The sequence below is a fragment of the Suncus etruscus genome, chromosome 9 (assembly GCF_024139225.1).
Source record: "Suncus etruscus isolate mSunEtr1 chromosome 9, mSunEtr1.pri.cur, whole genome shotgun sequence".
NCBI classification, from domain to species: Eukaryota; Metazoa; Chordata; class Mammalia; order Eulipotyphla; family Soricidae; genus Suncus; species Suncus etruscus.
In genome coordinates, this window is record NC_064856.1 from 53,627,472 (window position 1) to 53,645,730 (window position 18,259).

Consider the following 18,259-nt stretch of genomic DNA (forward strand, 5'->3'; position numbering starts at 1 on the left):
CCCCATTCCCCCCAAAATATTGGGATTTAGTTTTGACCTTTCTTTGTTATTTGTAAATTTTGCCCTGGCAGTTTGTTCATTTTATTTATTTTTCTTCAAAATTCTGATAAAGTTCACTGAGTATTTTTGGAGGATATGGGTTTTTTGATGATGCTCAGAGCTAGTCCTTTATTTAGGCTCAGGGATCACTTCTGGAGTTGCTCAAGGATCCACATGCAGTACCAAGGATCAAATTGGGACCAGTCATATTAAAGGCAAGTACTCAATTGACTATACTATATATATAATAAAATTATGTTTACTATGATATTTCATTATAATTATTTTGAAACATGCTAACTGATATTTTTGATAATTGATATTTTTGGTAATTCAGTGGTACTGTGGAAAAATAGAATAGTCATTGATTGTTAGAAGCTTAAATACATAATTGAAAGTGTATGCCATGATAAATATAAGCCAATATGTAAAATAAATTTATATGAAGAATTACATATACAAAAAAACCTGATTTTAATTCTATTTAATGTTACTAAAAATAAGGCTTCTGTTTAGAATCAAGTAACTTTGATGATATCCCTTGATTCTAAAGTGACTTGATGATGGATTCTAGAGATGTAATTCTAAGTTTATTTTATGGACTCAGAGTAAGACAGAAAGAACAAAGATGGCAAATTAAAGTTTTTCATGGTAATAAAAGTTCCTACCGTTTGTTTCTTTAGGATGAAGATTAAATACTTCAGCGCATCAACTTTGAGACATTACAACAACAGTGATTTTCAACCTTTGTTACTTTCTGGTTTTTCTGGTTTAGAAGCTTATTATCCTCAAATTTCTATAATTTTCTGTGTTTTATATATAATCGCTATTATGAGCAACAGTACTATACTGATACTGATCTGTCTTGAAGAATCACTTCATGAACCCATGTATTTTTTTCTTTCCATGCTGGCAGTAAGTGACTTAGGCCTCTGTGCCACCACCTTACCTACAATACTTAAGGTTTTCTGGTTTAGTTCTCGTGAAATACACTTTGATTCCTGCCTTGCTCAGATGTATTTTATCCACATATTTTCCATGATGGAGTCAGGTATACTACTGGCCATGGCTTTTGACCGTTATGTAGCAATATCCAATCCTCTTAGATATATTACCATCCTAAGTAATTCTACCATAGTGAAAATATCTATAGGATTTGTATTGAGAGCCGTCATTGTTCTCATCCCAGCCCCTGTGCTGATTAAACAACTAAAATTTTGTGAGGCCAATGTACTTTCACATTCTTACTGTCTGCATCCAGACATTATTAAACTTTCCTGTTCTGACCACCGTCTTAACAGCTTCTTGGGACTCACAGTAATTATCATAACATTTGGATTTGATTCTGTGCTTATCCTGCTCTCCTATGTGAAGATTCTTGCCACTGTTTTCAGTATTGCCTCCCAGGAAGAACGAGTCAAGGCCCTTAATACCTGTGTTTCCCACATTTGTGCGGTGCTGCTGGTCTATGTCCCCATGTTAGGAGTGTCCATCATTCACCGATTTGGAAAACATGTCCCACCTGTGGTTCATGTGATTATGGGTTATGTCTACTTGTTGGTACCCCCTGTGTTCAACCCAGTTGTTTACTGCATCAAGACCCATGAGATACGTATTCGTCTCCTCAATATTTTTAAGAAAATGTCAAAATAGTAACTGATATTCAGATTTATTATTGATTTTAGACCTATTTATAATATATACTATTGGAGTCTAGCTAGGCATGACCCAAGCCCAGCATTCCTGCTATGGCCATCTATACGCATGCTCTGTATAATAAGGCAATTACCTTAGAAATATCCTAACTTGAAAGACATTGAGCCTGGTACACATGTCTATATGGGTCACCATTCTCAATATAATCATTAGATAAAGCTGTAGACAAACAGCCTTAATTTCCTTATATTATATCTGGCGAGTATTTGCCTTTGCAGCAGGTGATTACTCACAGCTTTTTTATGTTACTATCTGGTTTTTTCTTCTCTTTACAGCAGAAAAATATCCTTGGTTTTTCTTTCTTTCTTTCTTTCTTTCTTTCTTTCTTTCTTTCTTTCTTTCTTTCTTTCTTTCTTTCTTTCTTTCTTTCTTTCTTTCTTTCTTTCTTTCTTTCTTTCTTTCTTTCTTTCTTTCTTTCTTTCTTTCTTTCTTTCTTTCTTTCTCTCTCTCTCTCTCTTTCTTTCTTTCTTTCTTTCTTTCTTTCTTTCTTTCTTTCTTTCTTTCTTTCTTTCTCTTTCTTTCTTTCTTTCTTTCTCTTTCTTTCTTTCTTTCTTTCTTTCTTTCTTTCTTTCTTTCTTTCTTTCTTTCCTTCTTTCTTTCTTTCTTTCCTTTCTTCCTTCCTTCCTTCCTTCCTTCCTTCCTTCCTTCCTTCCTTCCTTCCTTCCTTCCTTCCTTCCTTCCTTCCTTCCTTCCTTCCTTCCTTCCTTCCTTCCTCTCTCTCTCTCTCTCTCTCTTTCTTTCTCTCTTTCTTTCTTTCTTTCTTTCTTTCTTTCTTTCTTTCTTTCTTTCTTTCTTTCTTTCTTTCTTTCTTTCTTTCTTTCTTTCTTTCTTTCTTTCTTTCTTTCTTTCTTTCTTTCTTTCTTTCTTTCTTTCTTTCTTTCTTTCTTTCTTTCTTTCTTTCTTTCTTCTTTTTCTTTGCCTTTCTTTCTTCTTTATTTATTGGGGGAGTGTCACACTGACAGCACTCAGGGGTTACTCCTGGCTCTGCACTCAGAAATCACTCCGGGAAGGTACGGGATGGGGGAACCATATGGGATGCCTGGATTTGAACCACCCTCTGTCCTGGATCTGCTGCATGCAAGGCAAATGCCCATCCTCTGTGCTATCTCTCCAGCCCTCCTTGGTTTTCTTATGTAAGTATTTGCTTCCATCTCCTTCCAGGAAGCAAACAGCCTTAGTTTTATTCTTATTCTTTTACCTTTGTTCCCCTTTTGTTTTTTAGTTCTCATAATTAATAAACACCTGGACAAATTACATAAATCAGAAGATAGAATTGATTAAAAAATCAAAAGGAGTCTTAATAATGTCATTATTCGCCATCAGTCAGCAGGCCATCTCAACTTTTAGGCTCTGTGCACCAGTACCCCATTTACTGGCTATGTAATACATTATCTTTTCTAAACAACAAATAGACATTTTGTTTAAGAGGAAATATACAAGGTTCATGTTGTAGGCTTTAAATGCAGTCTACCTTGTTTTGAACCTGTGCATTGCATAATTCCACCAAGCAACCCCTAAATATGTTACTTAAAACACACATACTCACACACCAAGAAATATGTTTATGATGTGTGTGGTTCCAAAGTAAATAAATCAGGAAGATATCTTAAAATGCTTAAGTATATGCCCTGCATGTAGGAGTCCTGAATTTCATTATTATCAAAGAAAAAGAAAGTAAAAGAAAAGAAAGACAGAGAAATAAACAAATACTAGAGTACTACATTATGAATCAATAATTAAAAGATCACTACTGCAATAGAAAGCTCATTTTATTAATTAATTAATTTTAGTTTTGAGGTGATATTCCTCAGTGTTCAGAGATTATTTCTATCTTTGTAACTTCTAGTTGGCTCAGGGAAGCTGGATATCGAACCAAAGTCAGCTGCATGCAGGCAAACATCTTACATTCATCCATAGGAAACTTATTTTATTGACTTACCAATGTAAATATAAATCATCAGTTGATGCTACTCTGATATTCACACACAGTCAGATTGTTTCCTCATTATTTTGTTTGTACTTAACATGTCATGTTTATATCAGCAATAAAATATTCTTTTACATTGACTGAACAATCTCTATAGGAAGAATTAATAAACAACTATCAGGTATACTATTATCAAATTACTATTATTCATTCAAATGTCATATAATAATTGTTTCTACCAGACCAAAGATGAAATGTTGTTCAAAATTAGTAAAGACAATTTCTTATTACTTGTTAAATTTAATAATAAATTAAATAAATCAAATTATTTTGTAATTAAGTATTAATAGAAAATAATCACTACCTTTCACTATAACAACATAAGTATTTAAACATTTTTAAATTTTCTTAATGTTTTGCTATCAGAGTATGAATAAACCTGGCAAGTCAAAAATACCTGACTTAAATTTGCTGTCAAAATACATAGTACCTAGAGTAAAGCCTTCAACATCTGAGATTCTTTCATTCCTTAATAACATTTCAATAACAAGATCAACAATTGACTTCTTATATAGCACTACTGTCCTCAATTACTAATGGGATGGGTAATATTAAAATATCTATCTCCAAATAGAAAGTGTTTTGCTAGAATATGAAGAAGAATTAGAAGACATGTTACATTTTGCTAAGGGTTTACTATCCTTAAAACACTTTGCTTAATGTTTTACATTTGTCATCTTGTTTTAATATGTATAAATTATTCAATCCAATTTTGAGAATAGAAATAAGTCTTCAAGGTGTATTAGATATTAAGCATAAAATTATAATTTCCATAGACATTTCTCCATTTTAAAGTTTTACATCGAACTATACTGAAAGCAATTAAATGTTGACTATACTAGATTAGTTTGTCAGTTCCCAATCTGACAACTTCTCTGCTTGTTCTATATGTCACTTTACAAATAAAATCCTCATAAAGACATGACAAAATATTTAAAAAATAATAATTTAACACTTATTTAGAAAAATGAAATTCACATATACTATAAAACAATGTGTTTTCTAGTAAAAAACATTGTCTAAAATACTTAATTTCAGGAATATGGTGGAGGCTACTTAAAGTAGTCTTCAGGGACTGGGCTATCTCTTACTGCAAATACTTTTTGACTGTGTAGGCCTGATATTTCAATGTTTGGATTGGCAATGTGGTGTAGCTAGGGTCTAATATCTAGCAGTACTATTGGCGATTTGATGGTGGTGATGGAACTTGAAGCACTAGTACAGGAATTACTAGCAGTTTCTTTTATCTCTTCAGCTAGTATTAATTTATTTAACAAAAAATAATTACAAACAATCAATTTCCAAGATGTTACAAATTAGAGAAGATTAAAGTCGGATAAATGAGAGGAAATAAGAAAATAGCAAGTTGAGCTGGTGTTGCAGTACACTGCAGTTGTAAGAGCACTTACCTATTGTAAACCTAGTACCTCATGGGACTGGAGATAGAGTCCGGGTATTAAGACACTTTTCTTGCATGTAACCAACTCAGTTTCCATCCTTGTATTTCTTTAACGTCCTTTAAATACCACAGGAGTGATCACTAAGCACAAAACAAGGAAAAAGATGTGTTTTGGAGTGTGGCCTAAAACCCAAATCAAAACCAAGAAAACAAAACATCTCAGCTCCTCAATGGAAAATAAACAGACAAACATATATGGGGCAAGAATAATAGAATAATGGGTGTGACATTTGTCTTGCAATTAACCTGGGTTTAATTCATACCATTGCATATGGTACTTCCTCCTTGCCCAGAGTGATCCCTGAGCATAGAACCAGGAGTAAGTCTTGATCACTACCAAATGTAGCCCAAAATTAAAACAGATAAAAAAATTATAGAAAATTAATTATACAAAAATTATTGTACTACTTTGTAATCTTACTTCTAGAAATAAATTGAAAATAGAAAACTGACTAGAAAATTTCATATGAATTTTCATAGGGTTGCTATTCACTATGGCTAAAAGACTGACACAAAACTAGATATTCATCAACAGATGAATAAACAAATTATATTATATTTAAAACTTATGGTTGTTATACCATGAATTAAAATCCACTGAATGAGGCTTCCAAGTGATAACTCCATTTATTAATGGCAGTCAAAGAGTTGCCTTCCTAATGGATGGCACAAGAGTGAGCAAAACCAATTTTTCAGTTATTTACCCCAAATTTTATTAGATATCTAAGAGAAAAGGAAGGATACAGATACTTTTTTCAATGTAATCTGACTCATAGTGATGCTTTATTTACTTGGAAATAGTAATCAAGTGTATATATTTTTTTATTTTATTTATTATGCATATCTTTTCCTGTAATTTAATGTGTTGAAATTTCTACATTATAATATTTTGATAAGTATAACATTAGTAATTAAAATACTTCATTTTAAATGAAGTATATACTATAATTTGCTTAAATTGCTTAAACATTTTCTGTTTCTAAAACATGTGTTATTTCCATTATTGTATGATAATGAAAAAAGTAAGAGCCTATTATTTACATAAATGTAATTTTTTTTTGTTTTTTTGGTCACACCTGGTGATACTCAGGGGTTACTCCTGGATACGTGCTCAGATAACACTCCTGGCAGGCTCAGGGACCATATGGGATGCTGAGAATCGAACTGAGGTCAGTCCTGGGTCAGTCTCGTGCAAGGCAAATGCCCTACCCCTGTGCTATCCCTCTAGTTCCCATCACACAATTTTTTAAAAATTTTATCCCGTTCATATATACAATTTAAAGTTTATCTTATATAGGCCAGAGCAATAACACAACAAATAGGGCATTTGCCTTGCACTCTTCCGAACTCTGTTTGACTCCCAGAATAACATATAGTCCCATGAACCTGCCAGAAGCAATATCTGAGCTCAGACCAGGAATTACTCTGAGCACTTCCAGGTGTGGCCCCAAAACAAAACAAAGTTTATCTTATTATGAAACATTATATTTCATATGAAATATTAGGCAGAAAGGATTTTTATTAAGTTGGTGTATTTATTCAAAAAATCAACTCATATGTACTAAATAATAAAATGATATTCTACTAACTAGAAATAAGAGAAAGTAAAGAAACTGGAAATATTTATTATAGAGAGAACAATAATAAGGACATAAAATGTAATATTTAAGGAAATTAAGGTTATTTGATAGAAGATAAGAGATTAATAAAATGGAGACTGACTAAATGTAGGGAGAACTTAGAAAATGTTGTTTCGTGTAAGAATGCTTTGAAGACCAATGCCCATCTAATAAATGTTAATAGCCAAGATACACAAGGCTTTGGTAGAACTTAGCAGAAAAAAAATCTAACCCCATCCAAAAATGTGGAGAAGAAATGAAAGACACATTTTCAAAGAATAAATACAGATAGATAAAAGGAACATGAAAATAAATGCTCTGCATCACTAATCATCAAGGAGATGCAAAACAAAACAAAAAATGAATTATCTTCTTACACCAGAGTATGGCACACATCCCAAAGAGAAGACTAATCTTCTGTGCTGGTACAGATGCAAGATGAAAGGGACTCTCATTCACTGCTACTAGGAATGCTGTCTAGTCCAGCTTTTTTGGAAACAATATTCCTTAAAAAACTATAAATTGAGATTCCATATTACCCTGCAATACCAGTCCTAGGAATATATATTAAGACTCCAAAACCACAATGCAGAAAAGGCATATGCACTTCTATGTTCATCGCTGCACTATTCAGAGTAGCCAGAAAACCACTCAAGTGCTTAAGAAGAGATGAGTGAATAAAGAAATAGTGGTACATCTACAAAATGGAATACTATGCAACTGTTAGAGACAAAGAAGTCAAGAAAATTACTTATTGGGATGGATGTTAAGAATATTATGCTGAGCCAAATAAATCAGAGGGAGAGAGTAGAATAATCTCACTTATTTGTTGGATGTAAAAAATAGATAGTATGGTAATAATATCCAAAGACAATAGAGATAGGCCAGGAGGACCAGTTCATGGGATGAAGCTTGCCATAAATAGCAGTATGTGCAATTAGGGTAGAGAAGGGCCTACTACAAAGAGTGATGAGTGCAGATAGAGAAATAAATACATTGAATACTATCATAGCAATGTGAATGAATGAGGGAATAGAAAGCCTGTCTAGAGTACAGGTGGGAGTGAGGTGGGAAGGAGGGAGATTTGGGACATTGGTGATGGAAATGTCACACAGGTGAAGGGGGCTTTTCTTTACATGACTGCAACCCAACTACAATCATGTTTGTAATCAAGGTGTTTAAATAAAGATATTAATAAAAAAGAGTTTAAAAAAAGAGAAGGATCTACTATTACAATTATAGTTGGAAATGATGACTCTGAATAAGAACTGAATGCTGAAAGGAGAAAAAAGTGACGTGCATGGTACATCCTTCATTAACAATAGTGTAAACCATAGTATCAAGATTGAATGAGATGGGGTGGGGGTGTAAAATGCCTTCCCCAGAGGCAGGTAGTGGGAAGGGGGAAGGGAACCTGGGGCCATTGTTGGCAGGAAATATTCTGGGTGAAGGGTGGTATACATTGTAAGATTGAAACTAAGTCATGAAAAACATTGTAATTATGGTGTTTAAATAAAAGGAAACAAAAAAAAATGCTTTAAAAAGAAAAAAAGAATGCTTTGAAGAGAAGCCAATGAGATAATACAGAAAGTAAGGGGCATACCTTGCACACCTGAATATGATCCCTGTCACCACAAATACTCTCCATAGCACTACCAGGAGTTATTCCTGAGCTCAGAATTAAGCCCTGAGAACAGCAGGATGGGTTCCTAAAACAAAATAAAATCTTTGAAGAGACAAAATTTTAAGTGACTTTGAAGATAAACCATTCATTCAAAAAAACTGAAGAAATCATGGCAAAGAAACTGAAATAACTGAAAAACTGTTGCAAGAAAGTGTTTCAGACTGTAATATACAGAGTTATGGGTTGGGAAAATTCTCATATATTGAGAAAAATTGCAAGGCATATTGTAATGTTGAAGATAGCAATATGTATAATATTTATTAAAACAGAAAATGAAGTCATGGATACACTCTCACAGGTAGATTTCACACTCTCATAATAGGTAGATTTGAGGTTTCCTTGATCTTGAGCCCTTTGAACTTTCCTTTGGCAATCTCTATGTTCTGTGAAAACTCCCACTTTTCAAAATTAACAACATTCAGTTCTTAGTCCCACGGGCTCTTACAGTTGTATTCATAATTATAGTTCCCTCAAGATTTCAGTACCTAACAACCTTTTACTGCCACAGATACATAAACATAAGCTGATAAACTTCTGAGACCTTTAGGAAACTATCTCCAGCATGAACAATCCTGTGATGAGAAGGAAAGTGAAACTATGAAAGTCAATTAAGTGATGGGGAAAACAAGAGATCCTGCTGTGTTAAGTAAGTCTTTACTAAGAGAGGGACAAAACTGGAGAGACACTTACCATTAGTTTGTAATCACTAAGTTCACAATATTAATGCAAAATAATATTAAATGTATAATTAATGCGATATGTACGATGTGATAATAGAAATGTGAACATATATAAGAATTTGACAGTCTTATTTTGGAGATTGTAAATTTGACAGATAAATAGCTTTTGCAAGATAAATCTTTATAATGTAGTAAAGTCATACATAGTGTTTATTGTAGTAAATTTCTACTAGATATTTAAATAGATTGGTGAGAAGATACTTTTTATTCTACAAAGAGAAAGAAGGAATGACTTTCTACACTTTAGTTATCCAGGGTAACTGTGTTTGTTATGCTTTGATGTCAGAACCACAATTTGATATTGTTTCAAATAAAAAAATATATAGTGGATTTGATCATAAGAGCACAATGATGTGTAGAAAAGGAAGGAGGGAAAAGAACACTAAAATAATCTCTCTCTTTTCACATATGTGATGAAAATAAAATATCATCATCTATTCTTCTGAACCTGTTTCATTATAGCAAAGGTATTTGTTTGGATTTAATTAATAGAATGTCTTGATTTAGTTAAACTTATTTTAGCCTAAATGAGATATTAGGAATTTTTCTTCTTTTTGTCACACCCAACATGCTCAGGGACTTGTGCTTAGGGCCTACTTGTGGAACTCAGGACCACAAGTGGTGCTGGACACTGAACCTGGGTGGGGTGCATGCAAGGAAAATGCCTGATCTGTTTGTGTTGTACTGTATCTTTGACCCGGGAATGTTACGATTTTAGATTATTGAGAGGTGAGATAGGTTGAGGAATATATATGTTTTATGAGCCCCAAGTTTGTTTATATAATTCTTTAAAAATATTTTATACAAATTTAATGATCTGTAATGCTTGAAGAAGTAAGTATACCATGCATGCATTTGTTTTCAAACTTCTTACCATAAATATATAGACAATATATTTTCAAATCTAGATTCACTCAAGTCCTGAGTTAAGAAATGTTAAACTGGAGCAATAATTCAGGGACTAGGTAACCAACCTTGCATGAGACCCACCTGAAGTTAACCTACAGTATCATATATTGTCCGTAGTGCGCCATTAGGAAAAACATGTGACTTTAAAGCCAGGAGTGAGTAAACCCTAGGCAATGTCCAAATGTTACCTCAAAACTAAACAAAAACAAGAAAATATAAGTGCTATTTTAGATTTTGTTCTATTTTGCTTTCTAACAGTGCTAAAGGTTACAAAGTAAATTGTAGTTTGGTAAATTGGTTTCTCTTTCTCTTCATGTGGTACTCACTTTCTTTGTCAAGAACATTTCAATGAATTGTACTGAAATACCTAGAATGATGGTGAACTATCACTGTGAGTAAATTAAATTAAAAAATACAGCTGATTTTTTTTCTGCACACTGTAACTTTGTCGTCCACTTCCAAGGCTGAATTCCTTTTTGAAGATTTTCTTTCAACTCTCTCTCTGCACAACTTTTCTGCCCAGCTAAGATTTCCTATTTTCTGACATAACTCTTAGTTTTCTTCTATGATAATTTTTTGTAAAATATTTCAGAAATGTGAGAAGTTAGTAAACATTTCAATAAAATGCAGAACAAATTCCAGAGAAGCTGGGTATAATTTTCAGAAATGTCTTTTTATAATGTTTTCAAATCTAATCATGAATTGTACATACATGTAGCTCTAATTCTTAATGAGTGTTACAGAGATAAAAGGGTATAAACTGGGTAGTTTCTGAAAATAGCATTAGAACACTTACTAGAAAATACAAAATTTTTATGAACGGGGCATGGATTCTGAAGATAATGGTTAATTAGTTTACTCAATGGCATTTCTGGATCCTAGATTGCTATTTGTATATGATTTGTTGATCTTATGTAGACATCTGGTGGCTCAACTCAGGCTGTATAGATGACTTAAAAAATCTATAAGTGATCAGAAATATTGAATAAACATCTGACTTATAGATTGAGTTAAGAGATTGAATAATAGTATTTTTTCTTATGCTATATATTATTACTAATAGTTCAATTAATTTTATCTAATAATACTAAACCATGAGGGAAAGGTACAGATTGTTCAACAGCAGTGGCTTTTTTAAGAGACTTCAGATACCTTATGGCAACTATGGCTAAATGCCTACAAATATAGTTATACACAGTATGTATAGGTAGAGATATGTACAATACTAAAATGGTTACAGTTATGAAGGAACTAATTTTTTTTGGTTTTTGGGCCACACCCGGTGACGCTCAGGGTTTACTCCTGGCTCTGCGCTCAGAAATCGCTCCTGGCTTGGGGGACCATATGGGACACCCTGGGACCAAACCACGGGGATCGAATCATGCTCCGTCCTAGGCTAGTGAGGGCAAGGCAGACGCTTTAACCCTTGCACCACTGCTCTGGCCCCATGAAGGAATTAATTTTGTTCTTTTGACACTTTGGTGGGGGCTAGAGATAAATTGTGATGAAGCTTAAACCTGAAGTTTCAGGGCCAGAGCGGTAGTACAAGGATATTGTGTCTGTCTTGCCTGTTCTAGCCTAGGACAGATAGCAGTTCGATCCCTCAGCTTCCCATATGGTCTCCCAAATCAGGAGTTATTTTTGAGAGCATAGCCAAGAGTAAACCTTAATGTCACATGATGTGGCCCCCCAAAAAAACCAAAAACAAACAAAAAAATCAAAACTGAAGTTGCAAAATATTAAGATAGCTTCATGACAGCATCAGTGAAACAAAAGTTAAAGAATTTCCATCTAGACTAGCACAACCCTAAATAAATAAGGCAATTAATATAGCTTTGTGACATTGGACTAATCATTGAAGTCTTTAATTCTTAGTTACTTATATATAACTTGTTTTTCTTTTGATGTCATTGAGTTATTGTATTATACAAAACACATTAATCAAAATAATTAAATTCTCAGTCACATCACAGATAGGAACATTTAATATATATAACCAAAAGCTGCTACTGGAGATTAATTACTAGCTGATTCTGGTTCCTTCAATGACAGTTGGAAATGATAATTCTAGACAAGAACTGAGCCATTGAATGAAGATAAAGTGATATGCATGATATCTCTTTTGTACCATTATTGAATACCACAATGTCTAAAAAAAAAAGAAAGAAAAGAAAGAGTAAAAGAGAGATTAGAGAGAATAAATATGCCAAGCAATATGTGTGTGTGTGTGTGTGTGTGTGTGTGTGTGTGTGTGTGTATCTAAATACGGCAAGCAAGGGAGAGGGCATGGAGGAGAATGGGAGGGAAATGGGAACATTGGTAGCAGGAAATGTGCTCTGATGAAAGGTTGGGTATTGGGTTTCTTATCACTGAAACTCAATAATCAACAACTTTGTAACTGTATATTTTGAGGTGAATCAATTAAATAATTTATTTTATTAAACAAACAAAAATATTGGCATTAACTTCATAAGAGATAAAATCCAGTTAGAAATGAAAATGAGGGGCCTGAGAAATAGCACAGGGAATTTGTCTTGCACGTGGCCTACCAGGACGGCCCTTGGTTGGATTCTGGGCATTCCATATGGTCCCCCTAGACTGCCATGAGCAACAGCCAGAAAAAAAAAAAAAAAAAAAACCTGAACACCGCAGTGTGTGGCTCAAAAACAATCCAAAAATTACATTTAATTGACTTTTAAAATCAATTTTGAAACTATAGTTATTGTACATTGAATTGGAAATAGTAAGCAGTGGAGGATCTGGAGTGACAGCACAGTGGTCCGGTGTTTGCCTTGCACGTTGCCCATCTAAGATGGACTGGGATCAATCCCCAGCATCCCATATGGTACCGTGAGCCTGCCAAGATCGATTTCTGAGTGTAGAATCCAGAGTAACTTCTGAGCACCGCCGAGTGTGACCCAATACCTTCCCCAACAAAAAAGGAAAAAAGAAAAATAATAAATCGTGAATTTATCACCTCTTATCTCAACATTTTTCTTTTTCTTTCTAGAAACCCACATAAATATAATAAGAAAATGGCTTCATGGGACAACGTTGTTGGAGGCACTAATTCTAGTACTGGATTATCTGTTTCATTCTTTCTCACTGGGATTCCTGGCTATGAGAATGTTCATCATCTTATTTCCATTCCGTTTTGTGTGTTATATCTGATTGGAATTGTGGGCAACTGTACAATTCTGCGTGTCATCCAAACTGACAAGAGTCTCCATGAGCCTATGTATTATTTCCTATCCATGCTATCTCTCACTGACATGGGCATGTCTATCTCTACCCTACCCACCGTGCTGAGAATCTTCTGGTTTAATGCTAGGGAGATTGAGATGAACACCTGTATTATCCAGATGTATTTTATTCACACTTTTTCTCTGATGGAGTCAGCTGTGCTCTTAGCTATGGCTTTTGATAGATATGTTGCCATATGCGATCCTTTGAGATATTCCAGCAAACTTACTCCACAGCGCATAATCTACATAGGGGTTCTCATTTTAATCAGATGCTCTATTGCTCTTCCTATTATTCTTGTTCGTATCCCTACCTTTTCCTTTTGTCGCTCCCATTATCTCTCACACTCATTTTGCTTACATCAAGATATCATTCGATTAGCTTGCTCTGATATTTCATTCAACATTTTGTATGGGTTGTTTGTTATTGCATGTTATTGGGGTGTAGATTCTCTAGGAATCTTTATATCATATGCTTTTATTCTCCACTCAGTGCTACGCATTGCATCTAAGGGAGGGAAACTCAAAGCTCTTAATACGTGTGCCTCCCACATTTGTGCTGTGCTCATTCTATATGTGCCAATGATAGGGCTATCATTAGTACATCGCTATGCAAAACATTCTTCCCCCATTATACACATAACTATGGCCAATATTTATCTGCTAGTCCCACCAGTGCTAAACCCAATTATTTATAGCATCAAGACAAAGCAAATCCGCCAAGGATTCTTAAAGATATTATCAATTAAAAAAAATGGGCTTACTCACACTTAGAAAGCATAATTTCCCCTACTGTTTTAACTTTAAAATAAATTTTATCATCCTGAAGATGGCATTTTTGTCACACTTGACACATATAGTATTTTCATGAAAGTTAATAAATTATGTTTGTCCCTTTAAGGAAAATATACATTTTATTTGATTAAACAAACACAAATATTGGGTTTAACTTCGTAAGAGATAAGATCCATTGAAAAATTACAATGAATTGACTTTAAAGTCAGTTTTGAAACTGTAGTTATTGTACATTAAATTGGAAGTAGTACGCTTTTTTTGGCTTAATGTATTTCAGAATCCTAACTAGGAAAGTTAGAACATTTATTTTCATTTAAATAATTTATGGAGATATTTTTCATTCATATTTGAAAAACTTCCTGCATTTCTTATAACTAAGACTTAGTGAAGGTAACTTTTTGAAAGTAACAAATATTTGCAGTGGAATTAGTAAGCTAATAAATAATTATATTGGATCAAAGTGAACTTGATTTTCTAGATTATATGAAAATCAGTCAAATACATGTTTTATATTTGTGATAACCAAAAAAAAGGTACCCTTGTTTTCATTACATCAGTGAAGACAATGTTAGAAACAAATTTTAGGCAATAAACCAGTTAGTTTGACTTTATTACACTACAAAGGTTTTATCTGCTCTATGAACTAGAATTAAAATGTTTCAAATATCACATTTAGTAAACATTTCTGTTAGAATGTATTATTTGCAAAATTTAAAGCAAAGCAATATATTTCATACCCAAAATGTAATCATGAGTTGTAATTGATTAAGAAGCTTGAAGTCTAATTATATTCCTTAGGAAATAGATACAATATAAAATACTAAAAAGTCAACAATTTTTAACAAAATCACTAACTCTAATGGGGACCAAAGTGAAATCAAAGTAAAAATAAAGTTCAAGACAACCAATATAAACAATATTTGTAAAAATAATATTTTAAATATTTCTGAAAAATATAAATAAAATCATTTGAAATGATATTACTGTTGAGAGCCTCATGTAAAGAAATAACATACCAAAACTAATTTTAAAGTTGCAAGTTATTTAGAGGCAGGGTTAAAATTTCATTGTTTCTAGTTTTAATTGCCCTTAAAAAATTATTTCAAGTTTTTTTTCAGGAGTAAAGTTATCTCAAGGAATAGAATAAACAATGGCAAACAAACCTCAGTTTAAATTTAATTTAAGATAGGCAAAATATCTGAACTTCCTATAAGGTGATAATTAGGTATGAGGACATATTTTTGTTATTATTTATTTTTTATTAATATCTTTATTTAAATACCTTGATTACAAATGATTGTAGTTAGTTTTCAGTCATGTAAAGAACACCCCCTTCACCATTGCAACATTCTATCACCAATGTCCCAAATCTCCCTCCTCTCCTCTTCACCCCCACCTGTATTCTCCACAGGATTTCTACTTCCCTCATTCATTCACATAGTTAGGATAGTTCTCAATGTAGTTATTTCTCTAACTGTGCTCATCACTCTTTGTGGTGAGCTACATGTCGTGAGCTTGACCTTCCAAACCTCATTTCTTTTTTCTCTGAGAATTAATGCAAAAATGTCTTTTATTTTTCTTAAAACCTATAGATGAGTGAGACTATTCTGCATCTATCTCTCTCCCTCTGACTTATTTCACTCAGCATAATAGATTACATGTACATCCAAGTATAGGAAAATTTTATGACTTCATCTTTCCTGACGGCTATATAATATTCCATTGTGTATATGTACCACAGTTTCTTTAGCCATTCCTCTATTGAAGGGCATCTTGGTTATTTCCACATTCTAGCTATTGTAAATAGCACTGCAATGAGTATACATGTGAGGAAGGGATTTTTCAATTGTATTTTTGTGTTCCTAGGGTATATCCCTAGGAGTGGCATAGCTGGATCGTATGGGCGCTCAATTTCCAGGTTTTGGAGGAATCTCCATATCGCTTTCCATAAAGGTTGGACTAGACGGCATTCCCACCTACAGTGGATAAGAGTTCCTTTCTCTCCACATTCCCGCCAGCACTGCTCGTTCTCATTCTTTGTGATGTGCACCAATCTCTGTGGTGTGAAATGGTACCTTATGAAGACATATTATTAAAACTCAAAGACCATTGACTACTGAAAATAAAGAAAAATCTTGAAATATTTGCATAAAATAAAACTTGAAGTAAAGTAAGCTTTTATTTTAAAAAATGAGGACAATATAAAACAAAGTAGAAGTGATAAAGATAATAGTCATGTTATATGCCTTGTTGTTGGGGACTGTGACTTGTTTGAGGCCATTTTGCTGTTCTTTCTGCCATATTCCAGCTTTTCACCCAAAAGCTATTTTGCAGTCTTGCTGTAAGTTTTTGAGCTAAAGAGAAAGGAATGTGCAGCTGCAGGAGATAATTAATCTTGTAGCCCAGAGGAGAGCAACACGGCCCGGTACCATTCCCAGAAAAGAGGCCTTACTCCCTTAACCATATCCCTGAGTTAACAAGACATTCATTATTGTGTATATGCTACATTGTCTGTTCAAGATCACTGAGGCAAGCACATCTTGCACCACCTCCTGATAGTCAAGCAATTAGGAATGCAGCTAGAAGGACACTAGAAATTTCCATGGAAACAACACGTTCAGCATAGCTTGAAGGTCATCCAGCCCCCTAGCCCACTGTCCATTTCGCGCCAAAAGTATGATTGACATCACCTTTGTACTGCCCCCTTCTCCTTCACTATATAAGAAGGAGCTGTAGCCCAATAAAGGTACCCTTGAACAGTGAGACGCTGCCTTGGGTCTTTATTATTAACCTCTCTCAGATTTTTTACAGGTGTGGTTGCTCTTCTACTCAGCAAAATAGGAGTGCGGTTGTCTGAGAAGCCTTCCCAGCTAATTCCTGCTGGCCGGGCCCCCCTGGGGGGCTTCAGGACCCCGCACCTTGTAAACTAATAATTTGAATAATAACTTATACACTGGGAAATAATTAATTAGAAAAGTTAGCACATGTCTAGTATGAAAAAATATTGTCAATGAATTTGCTAGTAAAGTTATGAAAGATCATAAATAAGATAATATGTAGCAAAATAGTAACTGAATTAAGAGTAAATATTCTTAAAATTTGAGTATTTGAGTTTTTTACAAAATAAAACACATTTCATAAATATATATAAGGACTCTAAGGTGAAAACATATAACTTTAATATTCTAATTAAAGCAAATATAAGTATTTATGTAGGTTTTCATATATTGCATATAGTGCAGCTATGTCTCCAGAGAAAAACTAGAAAGAATGAAATTAGTAGTAGGTCACATAAATGAATCTGTGTCATAAATAAAGTTTTGCTGGTTGATATACAGATGATGATTCTTTTATAATCTTTGTGTTTTTCTGCATATTTATAATGTTTCCAGAATACAATGGAAAAATAATTAAATTCATACCTAGCAAAAATTACTAAGGTGATGAATTGTCTCAATTCTATAGCATTTGATAAATCGATATTATTGTTCCAGATAATGCAGCAGGTCAGCCACTAGCCTTATATACAGCTGATTCAGGTTTTATCCCTGACACTTCATATAGTTCCTAGAGCCCCACAAGCCTGAATACAAAGCCTGGAATAGAGAGACTAGAATATGCCCTAAGTAGTGTTGAGTGTGACCTCAAAACAAAACAAGCAAAAAATCATTCATGCTATCAACACCCTTTGAAAAAACTAATGTATTCAACCATCCTAATTTTTCTAAATACCGAGTGTATGGATTTCCTTTTATAACCATTCAGTAATATTTACATAGAGGAATAAATACTATATTGGGGAAAGTAGTTTGATATGAATATGAACAGATAATATATGTGTGAAGAAACTGACATGGGATGTTAACCCCTGTAATATTTCTATAATAGTTTTTGAATGTATTAATTTGCTCATAATATTCTCATCATATAATACCATTCGTTTGTGTGCTTTAGGGGGTCACATTCAATTTTACGCAGAGGTTACTCTTCCTTCTACACTCATGGGTCAGTCCCAGTGGTGCTCTGGGAGCCACATGAAATGGTACGGATAGGCCAGGTAGTCTAAATG

General features: G+C 33.6%; 2 protein-coding genes across 2 annotated transcripts; both read left to right on the forward strand.

Moving 5' to 3' along the window:
• Positions 1 to 723: 723 nt before the first annotated feature.
• Positions 724 to 1,692, forward strand: LOC126018460 (olfactory receptor 51L1-like). Its single transcript, XM_049780594.1, has one exon. The coding sequence runs from the start codon at positions 724 to 726 to the stop codon at positions 1,690 to 1,692; it is 969 nt and encodes a 322-aa protein (XP_049636551.1).
• An 11,496-nt stretch (positions 1,693 to 13,188) lies between these two features.
• On the forward strand, positions 13,189 to 14,169 carry LOC126018461 (olfactory receptor 51G1-like). Its single transcript, XM_049780595.1, has one exon. The coding sequence runs from the start codon at positions 13,189 to 13,191 to the stop codon at positions 14,167 to 14,169; it is 981 nt and encodes a 326-aa protein (XP_049636552.1).
• The last annotated feature ends 4,090 nt before the right edge of the window (positions 14,170 to 18,259 follow it).